Below are 19,328 nucleotides of genomic sequence, written 5' to 3' on the forward strand. Positions count from 1 at the left end.
TTTTTCGTTAGAAAAATTTATTCTTTATGTAATTACCTCGGTTGGATTATACAGTTAGCTGAATATCAAAACATATAAACAGACCTAAAAGTTTCTTTATGCTATTCTTACATTATCATTTTTGGATTATGTTATATATTTTCGTTTTTCTGTTTTAAAATAAAAATTGAAATTTTTCATCTTACGAGAGATTGCTTTAATTTATTATTTTATTAAAGTAAATACATAGAAAATAATTTATGGTAACAAAAATGTTACAACAATGAAATATAAATATATTCAATCGAAATAATATTAAAAACACACATACATATATTTTAAGCAGTTTTAGAGATTGAGACACAATGATTCCACACGTCATCCCTCTTCTTCAAGAATTGTGTTTCACGGCTAATTAAGCTTGGTCTGTCAGCAATATATTTAATGAGATTATCGTGACACACTTTTCCTTCTTGGACAAGATCGTGGCAGCAAGACTCAATGAGGGTTCCATTTCCAAAAACTACATAGATTATATTCAATGCACATTTAGGAGTGATTTTAACGAGACAAGTGTTCCATAATGATTTTGCTTCAGCTTCTTCGACAGAAAATACAGGATTAAACGCACACACTAAAGCTACAACAATGAATAACGCTGTAACATGAGAGCTTAGTTTAGCCATATTTTGTTCTTATGCTTAGAATTTATCGACTTATTTTTCCTGTATGAAAAGAATGTAATGAAGTATGTTTTTTATTTGATATTCTAGACATGAAGCTATGTAAACTATTTATAGGTGATGGAATATCCAATGTAACTAAAATAAAATATTATCAAATTAACTTCAGAAATTAATGTGAATTTCTTAACCTCTTGATAAATTAATAAAAAACGTACGCTAAAGTTTTCTATTTAATCTGTTATTTGAAATTTAAATTCAAAATTAATGCAAGAACTGCTATCAAGTTCAGCTTAGAAACTTAAGGACTAAAATTTAAAAATATATCAAAATTTGAAGCAAATTTATTGGATAAGAAGCTCAAACTTTACATAGATAAGATTGTAAGTAAAATAACTACAAGGTTCAAATATTAAATACCATACTCACAATTTGTTTAATTATGTTACCCATATTAGAAAGCAACTTGAGAACAATTGGTTTTAGAGAGAGGGATATGGTTTAGATTAATAATTATGCAAGATTTCCATCAAAAACTAAAGATATGATATCTATCAATGAACGCAAAAAAAACATATCTCAAGGAACCCATACTAAGTAAACTATTTGGAAAACTAGAATTTAAATCAAGAAACTCCATTCCAAATATTAAAAAGGTAGCAACAGATTGTACTGGACATAATAAAATGATTGAGTGTTCAATCTAGCCTAGTTTTTGGTTGAGAGTCTAATGAACTTTACCACAACTATTACATGAATTTAATAGTAATATTTATATAAAATTTAAAAAGAGAAATAATTCAATTTACTATAGAACCAGATTTCACACACCTTTTTGAACGTTCTCTTTAGGTCAGAATTGAAGTTTTGTGTAGATTTTGAAAGAAAAAAAAGCGGTTGTTAGTGTGATGAGATTTTGATTTTAGGACTGTTGTGAGAAAAGAGTAAAAATTAATTTTTTAAAAAGTTTAAATTTTTTTTTGCTTTTGCTTGAAATGAACAAAAAAAAATCTTTTTATAGTTACCTTGATTGGTATACAGTTAGCCAAATATCAAAACATATAAACAGAACTAAAAGTGTTCTTATGCTATTCTTACATTATTATTTTTGGATTATGTAAAATATGTTCCTTTTTCGGTTTTTAAAATATCATAAAAATTGAAATTTATCCTTCTTACGAGAGATTGTTTTAATTTATTTTGTATTTAAGTAAATACATAGAAATACTTTATGGTAACAAAAATGTTACAACAATGAAAGATAAATATATTCAATCGAAATAATATTAAAAATACACATATTTTAAGCAGTTTTAGAGATTGAGACACAATGACTCCACACGTCATCCCTCTTCTTCAAGAATTGTATTTCACGGCCAATTAAGCTTGGTCTGTCAGCAATATATTTAATGAGATTATCGTGACATACTTTTCCCTCTTGGACAAAATCGTGGCAGCAAGACTCAATGAGGGTTCCATTTCCAAAAACTACATAGATTATATTCAGTGCACATTTAGGAGTGATTTTAACGAGACAAGTGTTCCATAATGATTTTGCTTCAGCTTCTTCGACAGAAAATACAGGATTAAACGCACACACTAAAGCTACAACAATGAATAACGCTGTAACATGAGAGCTTAGTTTAGCCATATTTTGTTCTTATGCTTGGAATTTATCGATTTATTTTTCTTGTATGAAAAGAATGTAATGAAGTATGTTTTTTATTTGGTATTCTAGTCAAGAAGCTATGTAAACTATTTATAGGTGATTGAATATCTAACGTAACTAAAATAAAATATTATCAAATTAACTTCAGAAATTAATGTGAATTTCTTAACCTCTTGATAAATTAATAAACAACATACGTTAAATTTTATTTTTTCAATCTGTTTTTTGAAATTTTAATTTGAAATTAATGCAAGAACTGATATCAAATTCAGCTTATAAACATAAGGATTAAAATTTAAAAGTATATCAAAATCCGAAGCCGATTTATTGGATATGAAGCTCAAACTTTACATATATTGTCGGATCTTAATATACTAGTATTATAGATACTATATAACCACACTTTTTCTAATCTTTTGAATGATTAAAATCACTAATCATCATATTAGCAATTTTCTCATATGTTGCTCAACTTCAATTATCTTTAAAGATATTTACTAATTGCAAATCAGAAAATTGATTGAAAATATTATATCTAATGAAAAACAACTATTTTAATGAACGTTTCAATCTTTAATAATTATTTTTGTAATATTCTTTTTCTTTTATTTATTAGGCCATTTTAATATTTATCTATTCACATAAATAGATTATCATTAATTATATAGTTATGTATAATTTTAGTTACTTACTTTACACTTAATAACATTAGAGCAATTTCAAAAGATAAAAATTCATTTAATTTTAAAATATCTAAATAAATATAACTCACTATGTTTTACTCCTGACTATTTTTTCTTTTTTAGTTACTAAAATATTAATGTATATTGTTAGTCTAGATACACAATGGTCTTAATTTTAATGATATCCAATACTTTAAGTTCACATGTGTCTTTAGTGTTCATATATGATATGGGATGATTACTTTTATAAAACACAAAATGAAATGGAGGAAAATACTAATTGAGAAAAAAATATTTCTTAAATACTAATTACAAAATTTGGATACATTAAATATAAAGATAAGAATTATGATTTTGAAAAAGTATAATAAGATATGTATTAATTAATTTTTTGTGTAAATGTTTATATAAAATAGGCTATATGCTAATTTATATAATTTGATTAGTCATGTTCAATGTATGAAAACTCTCTTCTATATATGCACATGTGTGTAAATATAGTTTTAAGTGTTAGAGATCAAAAGAGATTTTAAGCGAAAAGATTCTTAAACACTTAATTTTTGTCTTCGGAATTTAACTATGATGGGTTGTTGGTTAAAGCAGCCACAAGGAATCACAACTATGATGGGTTGTTGGTTAACGAAATCAAGAGAAAACATTCTCGACAAGTAGATTACTTAAATCTCTACATATCTATGTATTTTACATAAAACTTTTGTGTGTTTTATATATTTCTCTTACACTGATACTTTTTTTTTTTTCTCTTCAAATTTTCTCTAGTGTAATTGTAACAGATGCCAAGTTGAAGATTTCGATGAATTTTGAAGATTGCGCGAAAAAGATCAGAAAAGTTGCTTGCCAATTCGAAGGTAAGAAAATCAGAAAATTTTATTTACAATACATATATTTATTCACAATACAGATTTTGTATAATGTAACTACATAGTATCTACGTTTTTCTAAGTTGTACAATGTTGTTATTAGGAGTTAAATCATGCATAACGGATATAGATGATCAAAAAGTCCTGGTCAGTGGTGATTTCAATTTGCATAAATTGGTGAAGACTCTCAAGAAAAAAACTGGTAAAAAGATAGAAATTGTGACGAAGAATGAGAAATCTAGTGAAGATAAGGTAGATGATACAGTTCAAAATGAAGATAGTAAAGATGAAATAGTTCCACAAAATGCTGATAAACCTGAAACAAGGTAATTAATATTTACTAAGAAAATAGCAACAATATTTTAACTACTTGTTTAAGATACTACATGTGTTTTTTTCTTTTGTTAACCATATTGTATTAACTATTCTTAATATGATGTTTTGTAGTATAATGGAAGTGGAGTTCGATATACCATTTCTCTGCGAGAAATACGAGAAAGATTTTGGAAAAGTTATTTCCAAATGCACAGGTATAATATCTGTTTTATCAATTTCATATAATATATAATGTGTGATTTATTTTAATAAAATTGTCTGAATTATGTATGATTAGGTGTTGAAACATATGTAGTGGATCTAGAAAATAAAAAGGTTGTGGTCATTGGAAACTTTGATAAGGATGAACTGTCGAGAAAACTTAATAAGAAGATGCATCAAAAGATTAAAAAAGCTGAAAAGGAAAGACAGGAGTGGGAATCTGAAATGATGTTAAGGGAGGCTGAAGAAGAAAAAAGACTTGCAGATATTTATGAAGAAATCGACAAGGATAGAAATGTATCTCTCAACCCAATTACTGATTATGAAAAGGAGATGGCCAAACATTATTACATGTTTAGTGATGAAAATCCTAATGCATGTTCTATTTCGTAACATAGTCGAAACAAGTGTCCACAATGAAAAATACAACATGCTAATGGACCTTATGCATTTTGTGATATACTTTAATGTCTCATTCACCAAAAGTATTATGTAAGTTGGACAAAATAAAAGTATGATTTCATTTTAATCTTTTTATTATAAAGCTATATCCCATGAAAATCTTGAAGTGTGAGAGAAATTTTGTTTTTATCGAATAAGGAACAAGAGGAGCTTGGAGCTTAGACAGTGAGCAAAAAATTGACATAACAATAACAATAGCAACAAAAGAACATATTAGTGGAGCTAAGTCATCATCTCTAAGATGTGCCAAGTTCAAACACCAAACATTGCAAAAATACTTTTAAACTAGCTCAAAAGCGTTCTTGGGAGGCTCGATCCAAATGTTATCAGATGAAAGCTGTTTTCCCCAATCAAGATCATGCTCTCGCAGGTGGTACCTCCCTTCATCAAACGAATACACCACACTTTGTTTCTCATTGTAACACAACTCAGGGAAGTATACACTATTCCTTAACATCCCATCCTTAACATATGTTCTCGATTCACATGACTTCCTACTCACAAAAATAGTTAAACTACCGAGTGTATCCTTCTCCTCCCAAATACCTCGAGTAAGATCGAGTTTAAACACCAAAGGGTCCTTATTTTCATATGTACGAATCACAAGTATGTCACCTTTATAACCTACCATGAACTTTCCTTCATTCCAACTCTTATCATCGGGACATCTAGGTGGCGGTACATCAAGAACATTCCATGTACGTAAAGACGGATCAAAAACCGCAACGTGGTTTCTTTGGTTAAGACAGTAAAACACGCCATTTGAGAAAACAACATTGTTATGATCAACATCAAGGAATTGAGACTCAACCTGCATTGAAGTCCACATCGTTTGACCCGGACTCCAAGTACGGATAGTGACATGGCCTGGATCATAATCCTTGATAGTAAACACCACACACTCACTAGATGTAGGAGCAGAAGAGAAACCCACTAACTGATAATAAGTGAACAAGTGAAGAAAAGGCAAGGCTACAACATCCATAGTAAATGGATTGAACAAGACAAAGTGTGATGAATCTTCTTGGCTCATAAGTAACCATCCATCTTTCGAGTAACGAACAATAAAGCCAACTAACGATTTAGGCAGCTCCATTGTATACTTCTTGCAGTTCGATGGATCGTAAAAGTCGTAAGTGTTCTTGGTTTCAGGGAAGTACATGAGCCAAGGAGATTTGTCAATGACCCTAACTGAAACTGCGGCTTCGAACCACGATTTGCATACAACAGAAGCTCTTACGTTATCTTTGATTTCAAGAAAAGTCATTACTGAACTCAGAAGCTCTAAAGGAAGATCCTTCCACAGGTTCTTGGACCCTTCATTGGTATTCACGCTCATGATGGATCTGAGAATAGTTCATAAAACAAGATCGAAAATTGAATAATCAGATTATGAAAAGACAAAACTTTGATTGATTTTGGTTCATATCAGGCTAAGTGTATATCATTGAATTCAAGAATTCAGAATTGGGCAACAAATACGAAATTCAGATTGTTACTCAGATCAGATAGATGGAAATGCAAAACATCAAAATTGAAGCAAAAAGAGATAGAGATTAGAGGGAAAGAAAACTTACGATCTCAACTTCACTGTTCTTCTGATTGAAAGGTGAAGAGACGAGACAACTGGATGTATAAGTGATGAGTGATTACTATTATAATAACCAGAATAAAATAAAATGTTAAATATGTAGTTAAATACATGAAATACCCTTAAAATGAAAATAGTTAAAATATTAAATAAGAAAAAAATATAGAATTGTCTTCCATATTAGTTGATGATTTTTTCTTATTTATTTCTATCTTTCAACTCTTTTCTTTTTTGGAATCAGATTTCATTTTTTTTCTCAGTTATCTATTATTTTTAAAATTTGGTATTTAGTTTATGACTAACAAATTTTGTTTCTCACAAAATAATATACAAAACATCTAATTATTTTAAAAATATAATTAATGAAGATTTTACCATATTTTATTTATATATAATTTCCATAATCTAAGATTATATTTTGAAAAACTTGTCCCGTAAATAGTAGGGACATTATCTAATTTTGTATATAGTAGGGGATAATTCGGGATACCACATTTAATTTGACAATTGAGTTAATTTCATTTATAGTTTTGTTAGTATGGGAAATAATTATGTAATTTTGTATCTGACATTGTAAAAGAAACATGAACGGTACTATCTCGAGATATGTTTTGTTCGTATGCAGACAGAAAAGGTATTTTCAGTAAGAATATAAAAAGCAATAACTTGGAGGTTGTAGTAACCAATATCAAAGTTTTTATTATGAATATAGATTGTGTTGTATTATTAATGATTACAAGAGCTCTTTTATATACACGTTTCTACAGAGTACTTATAGAGAAAGATATTATTCTATACGAGATATTAACGAGAGTGATTGGAGGAGTAATCAAAGGAATTGATATATATGATTCTCCTTAATAGTTTTTACAAAGGTAAATTATGCTTTAGACGCTTTTTGAGAACAAGACATTGTAATTGTCTCTGTATTGATAGTTCATAGCAGAATAATTCATGACCAGAAACGAAGAAATGTAGTATCTTTCTTTTCTCATAATCAGCTCTTTTTCAATGCTCATTGACCTACTTCATCGTATTATTAGACAACAATAAAGCATATTTGAAATCATCTGAAGGGAAGGAAAAATAGTGAGCAGAAAAGTCTTAAAAGTCTTAAAATAGTGAGCAGAAAAGTCTTAAAATCATTTGATGATCTTCTGGTCATCATATTAAAAAGAGAATTAAAGGTAGAGCAAAAGCTGTATTTACTATTTAGCTTCCACTTTCATCTACGTTCAGTGTTTTTTTTTTTTAGGAGCCAAAATGTTATGTAATCAACAATCTCGTGCCAAGATGCTTATGTAATTTTTTTGTCGATCACATTATTTATAACTATATATTGATTCTAAGAATATAGTGATTTCATAGAAAGATGAGAATAGCTTACCAATTCCAAGATGGGTGTTAAAACTTTCATACCAGTTGATTCAGTAAACATTAACCCTCACAAGTAAATTGATTATTTCTCCCATGAAATCTTGAAGTTGTTCATCCGAGGTTTGGACATATTTGGATCATCCAAAAAACATGTTTCATGATGGAGCATAAGCCATGGCATGGACCAGCTGCAGAACGGATGGCTGAAGCTAGGGTTGTAAAATTTCAATGATCAGAATTCAGAAATTGCAGAATTTTGATGGAGATCCTGAGAACTCTTTCCTCCTTATATAAGGCCAAAAAATTCTATGAAGAATATGGATAGTCTTGTTTAAGGCGTTACAAAGAAAAACTCTAGAAGAAGGTCGATTCGGTTATAAAATATTAAGAGAGATATTATTGACTCCATGTGGCCAATAATTTATTTTTTTCATATGGTAGTGTGGCTTGTTAAGAGAGTGTTTTAACAAAACTTATGTAGATTGCTTGAAAAGCCTAACTTAACATTTATTGACCTAACAATTTATGATCATTTTCCTCCTCTACAGATAAATAGGTTCTTCATTATCTATCAGTGTTCTTCATTATAAATCAGTGCTATGTTTGTTGGTGTATAATGAAGAACACTGATATATAATGGGGGATTTCATCAGATTAATTGCTGATTCAAACTACTGCTCCTATGCTCTTTTTTTGGTTTAAAGGACACTGCTCCTATGCTTTTTCGGCGGCGCAATGGTATTAACAATGGTGCTATCGTCCACTATCTTAACTTGCAATTTTTTTAGGCATTTGCATCAAACAGAATTTTCACTTTGAAAAAAAAATAGTATTGGGTTTTAAAAATGTTACAGAATTAAATGCTAGTTTGTCTTTTAAGTTTGAAATCTTCTTACTTATTACTGTTTTAGGCTTCTTTCTTTTTTTTTGGGGGGGGGGGGGGGGGGGGGGTAGCAGACTGTTTAAAAGGTTTTAGATGATCTTTAACTAAACCGATTTGTTATTATCAGAATGTTTAGAAACAAACTAGCCCACATAAGTAATAAAACCAAAACAAAACATATCAAACCAAAAAAAATATCAGTATTCATCCGACATCCGAGTTCTAAACCAATATATAAACCAGAAAAATCAAAATCCTAAATAAGGAAAATAAAAAGAAAAAAAAATCAAACCAGAAAACCATTTTTTCATCAACGATACCAATTTATTAGAAGAATAAAATAAACTGAAATTATAAATCCAAACAAATCTCTAGAAACAGAGAAATGCTTGAAATAACATAACAACAAAACAAAGCTTGAAAACCAAGCAACGTTCAATATTCAGTTGCAGCAAAATAACAGATAGGAATAAGTACGTTCCACAAATGTTGCGTACTAAATAAGGTAAGAGAGTTTTTCCAGTCTTTGGTACCAAAACATAAACATAGTCTCCAAGTTTACTTGTCCAAAAGAGCCATTGGAAAGGCCCCTACTTACTTACTTCATGTCAGATTCCACAACAGTCGCAGAAACTTCTGCGTCAGTGTCCAACTTAATCCGTTTCTTTGGTTGCTCATCATCTTCTTCTTCATGGCTGGTACCTGAGCATTGACCTTCATCTAAAGACTTTGCGTTTTCCTCCTCTTCCTGTTTCTTCAGCTTCTCTATCACCTCCGCTACTTCTCTATTGACCTGTTTACACACATTTCACCAAAGAGATTATTCCTCAGTTTCACTTAGAATCCAAAAGAAGACATATATGATGATGATGTTTCACCTGAGGGTTCTGGACAAACTCGGCAATGTCCGTTGGGCAACAAGGGCACTTCATGACACTCTTTTGTGAACGTAATTTTCGTCCACCGCTGCCTCTCTCTCTCACTAGAGCTGTCCCAGCAAACTTCGATTCCAAACAAGCCTTGCAGAAGTTATGAGCACAAGGCGTTGTCACAGGATTAGTCATCACTTTCTGACAGATCTGGCACTTAAATTCTGCATCATCAAAATCCCAATGACAGTTGAGATACTAAAATAAACATTTTGGAAACATAACTTCTTGATACTATAAACATTTTAACTTCTTGGACACACTGACCTTTCAAAAGTCTTGCCCTCATGGTATTCGGGTTTGCCGACTTTATGGCTTCCCTCAAAAGTTTCCTCTCCTCAGGATCCAAAACATTTTTAACTGCCTTTTTACTAGCAGGTGGTGGCTTCATCCATCTCCAACGATCCTCACCTTCCTGATCGAGTAAGCATATAATAAGTGGGTACGTACAACTACAAATAAAGAAATGTTAGATGTCTTTGGAACTTACATCAAAATCCCATGATGGACTTTCTTTTCTCTCAAACAGGTCTGTGGCCATATTAAGCTCAGGAACATTAGGCAAAGGTCTTGGGCGATCTCCATGCTCATCACTGCAATATAATATCACATCATTAAACAATACAAATGGTATATACATATATAAAAGGCGCACGATGTCACGAAGTAGATCAAACCTGGTCCATGGAGCTGGCTCATTGTCACATCTAACAAACAGGAAACGGCACATCTTATGAGTGCCCTATATATGGAACACCATAGAAGAATGTGTCACTTCATAGAAAAGAAGGCGAGGGGAAATTTATTGTTGTTTCATTGTTTGCTATATGTGTGTGTACCTGTATTCCAACTATCCTCCAGCATTTCTCTATCCGGTAAACACCATCATACCTTAGTAGTCCTCCTTGAGGGGCGTATGGAGAACGCTTGTCCTTGGTAGACCTGATCATATATGGAAGAAGGTAATGAAATAGTAATAAAGACGTTGCATGCAATAGAGTTGTACATGCTCAAATAACCACTAACCTGACAACTCGAACAGGATACCCTAGTTTACAACTAAGTCTTAAAGCTTCATTAAAGTTTAGAAATACTTGATCAAAAGCTTGAACCGTGTTAGTCCTTTTGTTGCCTTTGAGAATTCTTCCCCCACTATGTAACACATTCAAGAAAAGAGATAAAATCTATCAGCAAATTGGAGAATAGCAAGAGATTATTAGAATAAAGCAAATGAACCAAATGATTGCTCGGAGTAATGAAAAGAAGACCAACCTTCCTGTGTATAGAAACCATTCTCCATGATCCTCATCATCATCATAACCTCCAGCGAGCACAACAGATTGAGCTCCATAACTCGCTTGTCCAGCAATGCCGGAAACATGTGGGAAGTGAGCCCCCCACTGCCGACAAGCAAGTCGGCCCTTCCAGGATTCTCCAACCAAAAGACCTTGGTTCCTAACAGGATCATTTTCAGCTGGTATAGGACCAAAATGATCTCGAGGGATTGTAACAAAAATCTTGCCACTGGAAGCATTTGCATTCCCTGTTTTCTTAGCGCGCTCAGTTGTAAATGCTTTATCTGGACGATCTTCATTGTCAACATAGTGAACAACTTTTGAAGTACGCGCATCAGCCTTTTCGGATACTCTTGCTAACCTAATAGCAGACACAATGGACAAGTTGATACGGGGATTGGTAACCATGCTTTCAGGAATTACGCTGCGGCATGTTCCACAACTGCGGTGTCCCTGCCCCATCCACTTCAAGAAACATTTCAAGCAAGCGTTGTGCCCACATGGTGTCTGAAAAAGAAATACACAGGATATCCATTAGCCCTACTTATTTTTGAAAAGAATAAATGAACACTCTATAAAATAGCCTTGCTTGCAACTCATCAATAACAAAATTATATGAAACACTAACTTAATGTCTAATATAAATAAAGAGAAACATCCCACAATGAAAAATAAAAATAAAATCGATATAGAAAAAAGAAACACACAAGATATCCATCAGCCCTACCTAAATACTGCAACTACAAGTTTCGAATAGTAAATAACAAAATTATTGGAAACCCTAACTTAATTTTCTAATACTAATAAAGAAAACATCCCATAAACGGCAACCAAACAACAATATAGAAAAGATCAAGCATCAACAAAAGTGTACTCACACCAAATCCTAACATAACACACCTCTCAACTAAATACTCTAAACCCCAAAAAGGGTTAAAAAAAAAACAGGATAAATTAAACAACCGTGAACTATAAATAGGTAATTAAGAACTATTTAGTCTAAGCGGACAAGATATCCATCAGCTCTATACCTAAATACTACTACTACTATATGTTTCGAATAGTCAATAACAAAATTATAGGAACCCTAACTTAGTTTTCTAATATAAATAAAGAAAACATCCCATAAACAACAAAATAGAAAAGATCAAGCATCAACAAAAAGTGTACACACACCTAATCCTAACACAAGACGATGATACACACCTCTCAACTAAATAACCTAAACCCCAAAAAGGGTAAAAAAAAACAGGATAACTTAAACAAGTGTATTAACAACCGTGAACTATAAATGTGTAATTAAGAACAATTTAGTCTAAGCGGACAATTAATTGTGTCAATAGATTCTATGCCACAAGCTAAAATAAGTAAATCAAGTGACAATAATGTGATTCAACATACAGATTCGAGAAACCACACAAGCATAAGAGCCAAAGCAAAGAGTACACGAACCGAGACGGGTTTTTGTAGCGACTGCATGCAGAAAGAACACTCGAAGTGAGATAGCACATCGATGGGTTTCTTTCCTTTACTCGTCTTCTTCTTCTCTTCTTCGTCATCCTCATCGACGACCCCCTTACCACTCAGTAACTGCTGCTTCTTCTTAGCCTTCTCTTCAGCAGAGAGAGTTTCATCCGCCTCAATCGAGTGGATCGCCGCTACAAGATCTGAACCAACAGATCCATATCCAGCCGCAACACCGGAAACAGGAAGAGGATTGGTTTCACCGGAGCAATCAGGACAAAGCCACTGTAAAGTAGCACTTAGGGTTTCGGGCGGGGACAAAAGGCAGGACACGTGCCAAGGCGTGACGCACGTGCCGCAAGTGAGAGATTCCTCCGGTGGAGGCATCGATTTGCATCGCATGCATACACCTTCGGGGTCGCATGGGTACTGGGTGGCAGGCGTCATTTCCGATGATGAGAATAGCCAAAAGATTAGAGAGAGAGAGATAAGATGAAGAAGAGGGACACAAACAAGAAAAGTGAAAAAGGTTTTCAAATATTTAGGGCTTCAAAATAGCCGTATAAGGAAGGATATCTCTTTTAGTTGTCAGAAAATATAATTGTCCTACTATAAAATATTTACCTTTGAATATAGACTAATTATGATATTTGAATATACAAGATGGTAAAATACTTATTATTATTTCATATATCAAAAAAGAAATATATATTTGAAAATTCTCTGCCTTATAGACTATTACAAGGTTTGTTCTCAGCATTTCTTTTCTAATACCAAATAAAAAAAAAAAAGATAACCATGGATGTTAATTTTAATGTACGGGTGTTAGAAGGCACTTATAAGCTATATGTGATGTTGATTTCACGTATTTAAACAATGTCTACGCGGTAGTCCCCAAAAAACTATCTACTTGATTTGAAGAGCCCAAAAAACATAAACAAAAAACATGTATTTATCATTCATATGGATATCATGAGTTTCGTTTCTACTGCTACCAAATGTGGTAGTTCTTATTAAAAAATGAGGAAGCCGCTTACAAAATATGTAATGAACAACTCAGATGAAAACTTATATTTCTTTTCTTCACTACCATGAAGCTAAAGATTTACCGAAATAAATCTTTCAATACACGTGCAAAAAATGAGAGATAAATGTTTTTCAGCATTAACTAGTAGTATAACACGATTATTTTGAATATTCTGATTCGTTGTTAGATACTAGTACTAACTACATGTATAAAAGAGATATTGAATATGTAGTAACGTGAAGAATGTAATACAACTTTTTGGAGAAGATGGCCAGTGCGATCCTCAACTCTTTGATTTATTTTTAAAAAATCTAATTTCAAAAACAAATAACGTGTAAATTAAACTTTTTTTATCACTTTACAAGAGACCTTTAAATGTGGTTTAATTTTGAAGCAAACTATATTTGAAGACCACCTGCAAACTTCTCATCTCCTTCTTTTCTCATTGTGCTCAAACGATTTCTAGTGTTCTTGTCTATCAACTTAACAATCCTCTCCGTTGTCGAAGACAGTTCGTCGTGTCTTCTATCATTTCTTTCTTGCCATATGGAGTGAATTGTGTTCTATAGGACATACTTGAGAATGAACCGCTCATTATGTCTAAGTCTTTTCCTGCAACGAGCCTCATAATATCTTGCCATTTTGCCGAGAAGTCATTTAAGAGAATCCCTTGTGTAAGCTCCTCCCAAACCTTGCTTGAAAAGGGACATTGGGAAAATAAATGGTCTCTGGTCTCTATGTGAATTTTGCAAAACACACCGCTCGAGTCTACATTTTGTTTCCATTTACTCATTCGGTCCCCTGTTGCAAGCCTATTTTTCACCATCAGCCATGTAACAAAAGCAAACTTTGGGGTTGCATTTTGAAACCAAACTAAGCTTGTCAACCTCAAACGATCTCTAATCCAATGACCAGGCGGAATCCTCAAATAGAATCATTATCATTTATCAATACAGAAAATTTTGACTGTAACGAAGGAAATGCTATAGTTTCCTTGTGATTGTTTATAAAATGACTGATTTAAATACTTTCTTGTACAGAGATGCTCATAATGTGGTAGTTATGACTTTTCTGTATTTTCATTACTTAAAAAGGGATACAGGAAACTAACCTGCTGCTAAAATGTACATATGATGAACATGTTTTTTGAATTTGCTGATTAAATTAACTCAGTCGAACCTAAATTGAATCTAAATTAGATTAGACAAAATGAAACAACATCCATTCTATACTAAATTGAGAATTCACTGCTTAGTACCTGATGGTATTATCAAAACCAACCTATCCGAGTTATAAACCAGAGACACCAAAATAAGAGAAAAATTGAAAACCTGAGAACCATAGTTTACGTTCCATATTAATAACTTAGTTGTTGTAAGATCCAAAATAACACATCGCAATAGGTACGTTCCACAAATATTGCGTACAAAATAAGGCACTAGAGTTTTTTTTTACTAAAGAGTTCTTTGGTACCAACTTCACCTGATGGTCGCAGAAACTGTTGCGTCAGTGTCCAACTTGATCCTTTTCTTCGGTTGCTCAGAATCTTCTTCAGGGGTGGTGCCTGAGCATTCACCTTCATCTTCATCTTCAAGCTCTGCGGTGTCCTCTTCCTGGGTCTTTAGCTTCTCTATCACCTCCGCTACTTCTCTGTTGACCTGTTTACACACATTTCACCAAAGAGATTATTCCTCAATTTCTGTGATCATAAAAATGGTAACTATCGTATGATCAGATCTGCTAAAGTTTCACTTTCCATGAATGGAAAGCATCAAATAAGTGTATGCTTGCAGATAACGAACTAAAATCAGACATATTACCATTGAACCAACTTCATCTTATTCTAGCAGAGTCAAAATCAATGCTGATGCAATTTGCACTTGTATTCATATGATATGATATGAAAGAAGAAGAAGATAGATGATGTTTCACCTGAGGGTTCTGCAGAAAATCAGATATGTCTGTTGGGCAACAAGGGCAGTTCAGGACATTCTTCCTTGAGCGTAGTGTCCGTCCACCTGTGCTTCTCTCTCTCACAAGAGTTTTCCCAGCAAATTTCGCTTCTAAGCAAGCCTTGCAGAAGTTATGAGCACAGGGTGTTGTCACAGGAAGAGTCAACACTTGCTGACAGATCTGGCACTTAAATTCTGCATCAACAAAATACCAATGACAGTTTAGATGGATTCGGGAATAAAGCTATATAAAGAAAGAGCTGGATATATGTGGTTCATATTAATATTTAGCAGAACCAATTTGGAAACATTGACTTACTGATTCTAAAAGTTCTCATGCAGTCTAGAAATATATACATAATGTACTAGAACTGATTCGGCAAAAAGGGAAAAAAACTATAAACGTTCTAACAGCAGAGGTAGAGAATTTGGACACACTGACCTTTCAGAAGTCTTGCCCTCATGGTATTCGAGTGTGCCGCCTTTATGGCTTTCCTCAAATTTTTCCTCTCCTCAGGAGCCAAAACATTCACTGACTTTTTACTTGCAGGTGGCGGCTTCATCCATTTCCAACAACCCTCACCTTCCTGGTCAAGTAGGCCTATATTATCAGTGGGTCCAGATAAAGAACTGTTAAAACTGAGATGTCTTGGAACTTACATCAAAATCCCATGATGGAGTTTCTTTTCTCTCAAACAGGTCGGTGGCCATATTAAGCTCTGGAATATTAGGGATAGGTCTTGGACGATCTCCATTCTCATCACTGCAAAATATCACATCATTAACTTAAATGGCAACTATATATGGAGAAAAGGCCCACGATTTTAAGAAGTAGACCAAACCTGGTCCATGGAGCTGGCTCATTGTCACATCTAACGAACAGGTAACGACAGACCTTAAAAGAACCCTATGGAAACCAGAAGAATAGGTCAATGCATAAAAAGAACTGTGAAAATTCACATTAATTAGATATGTGTACCTGTACTCCAACTTTGCGCCAGCACTTCTCAATCCTGTAAACCCCATCATATCTCACTCCTTCCTCAGGGGCGTATGCAGAACGCTTCTCCTTGTGAGACCTGATGATCATAAATGGAAAAGGGTAATTGAAGAGTTAGGATCACTAAAGCATGCTCAAAGCTTCAAGTTGAAGAGTAATAAAGACGTTGCATTCAATGGAGTTGTGCTCAAATAACAGCTAACCTGACAACTCGAACAGGATACCCCAATTTGCAGCTGAGTTTTAATGCTGCATTAGACTTCTCAAACTTTTGGTCAAAAGACTGCTCCTTGTTAGTCCTTTTGTTGCCACTGAGATCTCTACCCCCACTGTGTGACACATCCCCACATAATCAGGAGAAAAAGAGACATGTCCATCAGTAAATTGGAGAATAGCTATTTCTATACGCATGAGAGAACTAAAATATACAAAAATATATAAGGAACAATAATAAATCAAGATTATTGATTCGAGACGCATAATAAAGAGTATTGTTTCTATACCCAATCCGTAGAATAAATCAAATGGACCAAAATCTAGGAGTAATGAAAGGCAGACCTTCCTGTGTATAGAAACCATTCTCCATGATCCTCATCATCCTTATAACCTCCAGAGAGTGCTACAGATTGAGCGCCATAAGTAGATTGTCCAGCAATGCCAGCAACATGTGGGAAATGAGCACCCCACTGCCTACACTCGAGTCTGTCCTCCCAGGATTCTCCAACCAAAAGACCTTGGTTCCTGACAGGGTCATTTTCAGCTGGAATAGGACCAAAATGATCTGGTGGTATTGTAACATAAATCTTTCCACTAGCAGCGTTTGCCTTGCCAGTTTTCTTTGCACGCTCGGTTGTAAATGCTTTATCTGGTCGGTCTTGGTTGCTGATGAAATGAAAGACCTTTGAAGTGGTCGCAGCAGCACTTTTAGAGACTTTTGCTAATCGAATGGCAGCAACAAGAGACGAGTTGATACGGGGATTCTTAGCCATTTTTTCAGGAATTATGCTGCGGCATTTACCACAAGTTCTCTTTCCCTGCCCCATCCATTTCTCAAAACATTTTAAGCAAGCGTTGTGCCCACATGGTTTCTGAAAAACAAACACACAAGATTTCCATCAGCCCAAGATAAATAGTCTCCATCTTCATCAATAATCCTTACTTTGAAAAGAGGTACAGTACACACCATATTAAATACTCATAAAAAGCAACGTTTATGGTTTCATAAAATAGATCAACCATCCACATACCAATCCTAACAATTTTCAACAACACAATAGATTACTCAAACTAAATAATCCAACCCAATAACAGGATAACTCAACAACAATGAACTATAAATGTAGGTAACATTGACACATTCTGTCACAAATGGTAAAGATCAATGAAGTCAAAGCCTTTGTAAAACAGTTAAAGGAACCATTTATGATGTCAATAAAGTTTATGCCTTTGTATCACGCAGCTTTAGTGTTCTATGTCACAAGCTCAAATCAGTAAACCAAGTGGATAATAAACAATCACACCCCACTTAAGAAGACACCCTAAATAAGATTCCAGGTTTAACAGATTCACCAAAAGAGATCTATCAACAAAGCATAAGAACAAAGAGAACGAACCGTCACAGGTCTCTCAGGCAACTGCATACAGAAAGAACACATCAAGTTATCTCCAAGAGCAGATAACACATCCAGATTCGGATTCTTCCCTTTCCCCTTCTTCTTCCTCTTCTCTTCTTCATCATCCTCCTCAACACCTTTACCACTCAGTAACCGTTGCCTCATCTTAGCTTTCTCTTCAGTACTCAACGACTCATCAGCCTCAATCGCACGAATCGCAGCTACAAGATCTGACCCAGCAGATTCGAAACCAGTAGCACCGCCGGAAACAGGAAGAGGATCGATTTCGCCGGAGCAATCAGGACAATGCCACTGTAGAGTGGAAGCTAGGGTTTTGGGAGGTGAAGAGAGACAGGACACGTGCCACGGTGTAACGCACGTGCCGCAAGTGAGAGATTCTTCAGGCGGAGGGTTGGATTTGCATCGCATGCATACGCCGTCGCCGTCGCAGGGGAGTTGGATGTCACGCGCCATTTTTGGGGGAAAAAAGATCAGAGAGTGAGAAAATGGTGTTTCCGAGATTTTGAGAGATGGAGAGAGAGGAAGGTTCTAGAGAATTGGGAATAAAAAGAGTGGGAAACGAAATACTGAAGAGGCGGGTGTTTGAAATATTTTGGGAAAGGACGAGAGCGTCTTTGAAATTCAAAACGATACCCAAAAGATTTTTTTGGCTATGTGTTGTCTTGTCACTAGGTTTTTTTTTTTAATATCATCATATCAAGGTCAGAAATATTTTCGGAAATCTGATTATTACATATTTGCCATTGTCGGAATAATATCATTCATTTATTAATTAGGTAATGATTTTTAAAAATTCGGGATTAAAATTGTTCATCTAATTTTATGAAGAATTATTTATTAGTCACTAATTTGATGTTCAACAGAAACTAATATCAACCTTCTTTTTAAAATTTATTATTTTGAAATTGTAAATGGTTTATATCGATTTGCAAAAACTATTTTGATGGTATACAATGTTGCATTACAAGATCTTGGTAAATGGTTCACAACACCGTTTACCAGCAAAATACATATAATATTTTTTTATTTGTTTTTAAAGATTTTAGATAATGAAACATTTCATGTGTTATAAACACGTTATCCGTGATAGCTCTCTTAGTAACAAATGTAGGTAATATACACGGTTATAACGGTTATAACAGTGAATAATGATAACGATAATGGTGACTTGGTAGTGGACATGACTGTGTAATAATATAGGTGATAGCTGTTAGAATAGAATAGAAATACAAGAAAAAAAAAAACACATTAAGAAAAAAAGAAAAAGACAAGAAATCAGATT

General features: G+C 33.6%; 6 protein-coding genes, 1 long non-coding RNA gene and 1 pseudogene across 11 annotated transcripts; 1 reads left to right on the forward strand and 7 right to left on the reverse strand.

Annotated features, from left to right (window-relative positions):
- Positions 1–214: 214 nt before the first annotated feature.
- AT1G57775 (ECA1 gametogenesis family protein (DUF784)) lies at positions 215–747 on the reverse strand. The gene has a single exon (NM_001084266.3). The coding sequence runs from the start codon at positions 663–665 to the stop codon at positions 318–320; it is 348 nt and encodes a 115-aa protein (NP_001077735.1). The 5' UTR covers positions 666–747; the 3' UTR covers positions 215–317.
- Positions 748–1,831: 1,084 nt separating this feature from the next.
- On the reverse strand, positions 1,832–2,395 carry AT1G57777 (ECA1 gametogenesis family protein (DUF784)). The gene has a single exon (NM_001084267.2). It carries the CDS (start codon positions 2,311–2,313, stop codon positions 1,966–1,968), a length of 348 nt encoding a protein of 115 aa, NP_001077736.1. The 5' UTR covers positions 2,314–2,395; the 3' UTR covers positions 1,832–1,965.
- Positions 2,396–3,596: 1,201 nt separating this feature from the next.
- AT1G57780 (heavy-metal-associated domain-containing protein) lies at positions 3,597–4,935 on the forward strand (the record flags this gene model as incomplete). The annotated part of the gene is made up of 5 exons (NM_104573.2): positions 3,597–3,682; positions 3,795–3,883; positions 4,002–4,221; positions 4,343–4,425; positions 4,509–4,935. 5 exons carry the CDS (start codon positions 3,597–3,599, stop codon positions 4,823–4,825), a joined length of 795 nt encoding a protein of 264 aa, NP_176089.1. The 3' UTR covers positions 4,826–4,935.
- Positions 4,936–4,938: 3 nt separating this feature from the next.
- AT1G57790 (F-box family protein) lies at positions 4,939–6,553 on the reverse strand. Its single transcript, NM_104574.3, has 2 exons — positions 6,472–6,553; positions 4,939–6,240 (listed from the first exon to the last, which is right to left on the reverse strand). The coding sequence occupies exon 2, from the start codon at positions 6,231–6,233 to the stop codon at positions 5,175–5,177; it is 1,059 nt and encodes a 352-aa protein (NP_564725.1). The 5' UTR covers positions 6,234–6,240; positions 6,472–6,553; the 3' UTR covers positions 4,939–5,174.
- A 1,320-nt stretch (positions 6,554–7,873) lies between these two features.
- On the reverse strand, positions 7,874–8,074 carry AT1G08177. Its single transcript, NR_139386.1, has one exon. It is a non-coding gene; the product is annotated as an other RNA (long non-coding RNA).
- A 1,145-nt stretch (positions 8,075–9,219) lies between these two features.
- On the reverse strand, positions 9,220–12,880 carry VIM5 (zinc finger (C3HC4-type RING finger) family protein; the record flags this gene model as incomplete). 2 transcript variants are annotated; one of them, NM_104575.3, is made up of 9 exons in its annotated part: positions 9,220–9,538; positions 9,624–9,838; positions 9,942–10,089; positions 10,165–10,267; positions 10,352–10,404; positions 10,514–10,616; positions 10,701–10,826; positions 10,947–11,476; positions 12,371–12,880. In NM_104575.3, the coding sequence occupies 9 exons, from the start codon at positions 12,878–12,880 to the stop codon at positions 9,344–9,346; spliced, it is 1,983 nt and encodes a 660-aa protein (NP_176091.2). In that variant the 3' UTR covers positions 9,220–9,343. The 2 variants fall into 2 exon arrangements, with proteins under 2 accessions (NP_176091.2, NP_001321213.1); NM_001333805.1 differs by having other exon boundaries at positions 10,352–10,416.
- A 771-nt stretch (positions 12,881–13,651) lies between these two features.
- AT1G57810 lies at positions 13,652–14,335 on the reverse strand (annotated as a pseudogene; the record flags this gene model as incomplete). The annotated part of the gene is made up of 1 exon: positions 13,652–14,335.
- Positions 14,336–14,577: 242 nt separating this feature from the next.
- VIM1 (Zinc finger (C3HC4-type RING finger) family protein) lies at positions 14,578–18,712 on the reverse strand. Of its 3 annotated transcripts, NM_001333806.1 has the most exons (10): positions 18,026–18,712; positions 16,971–17,500; positions 16,616–16,741; positions 16,392–16,491; positions 16,255–16,319; positions 16,073–16,175; positions 15,855–15,999; positions 15,393–15,607; positions 14,719–15,118; positions 14,578–14,639 (listed from the first exon to the last, which is right to left on the reverse strand). In NM_001333806.1, the coding sequence occupies exons 1-9, from the start codon at positions 18,497–18,499 to the stop codon at positions 14,939–14,941; spliced, it is 1,938 nt and encodes a 645-aa protein (NP_001319260.1). In that variant the 5' UTR covers positions 18,500–18,712; the 3' UTR covers positions 14,578–14,639; positions 14,719–14,938. The 3 variants fall into 3 exon arrangements, with proteins under 3 accessions (NP_001319260.1, NP_176092.2, NP_974045.1); NM_104576.6 differs by lacking the exon at positions 14,578–14,639 and having other exon boundaries at positions 14,671–15,118; NM_202316.2 differs by lacking the exon at positions 14,578–14,639 and having other exon boundaries at positions 14,767–15,118; positions 16,616–16,732; positions 18,026–18,534.
- Positions 18,713–19,328: the final 616 nt, after the last annotated feature.

This window comes from Arabidopsis thaliana (genome assembly GCF_000001735.4).
Source record: "Arabidopsis thaliana chromosome 1 sequence".
Classification (NCBI taxonomy): Eukaryota; Viridiplantae; Streptophyta; class Magnoliopsida; order Brassicales; family Brassicaceae; genus Arabidopsis; species Arabidopsis thaliana.

Bases quoted from the DNA above. Each gene is read 5' to 3' on its own strand.
- AT1G57775 (NM_001084266.3), bottom strand. From the start codon at position 665: ATGGCTAAACTAAGCTCTCATGTTACAGCGTTATTCATTGTTGTAGCT.
- AT1G57777 (NM_001084267.2), bottom strand. From the start codon at position 2,313: ATGGCTAAACTAAGCTCTCATGTTACAGCGTTATTCATTGTTGTAGCT.
- AT1G57790 (NM_104574.3), bottom strand. From the start codon at position 6,233: ATGAGCGTGAATACCAATGAAGGGTCCAAGAACCTGTGGAAGGATCTT.
- VIM1 (NM_001333806.1), bottom strand. From the start codon at position 18,499: ATGGCGCGTGACATCCAACTCCCCTGCGACGGCGACGGCGTATGCATG. The intron at 16,492-16,615 runs GTTAGCTGTTAT...TATGATCATCAG, and splicing joins TATCCTGTTCGAGTTGTCAG to GTCTCACAAGGAGAAGCGTT. The intron at 15,119-15,392 runs GTGAAACATCAT...GTGTGTAAACAG, and splicing joins ATTTTCTGCAGAACCCTCAG to GTCAACAGAGAAGTAGCGGA.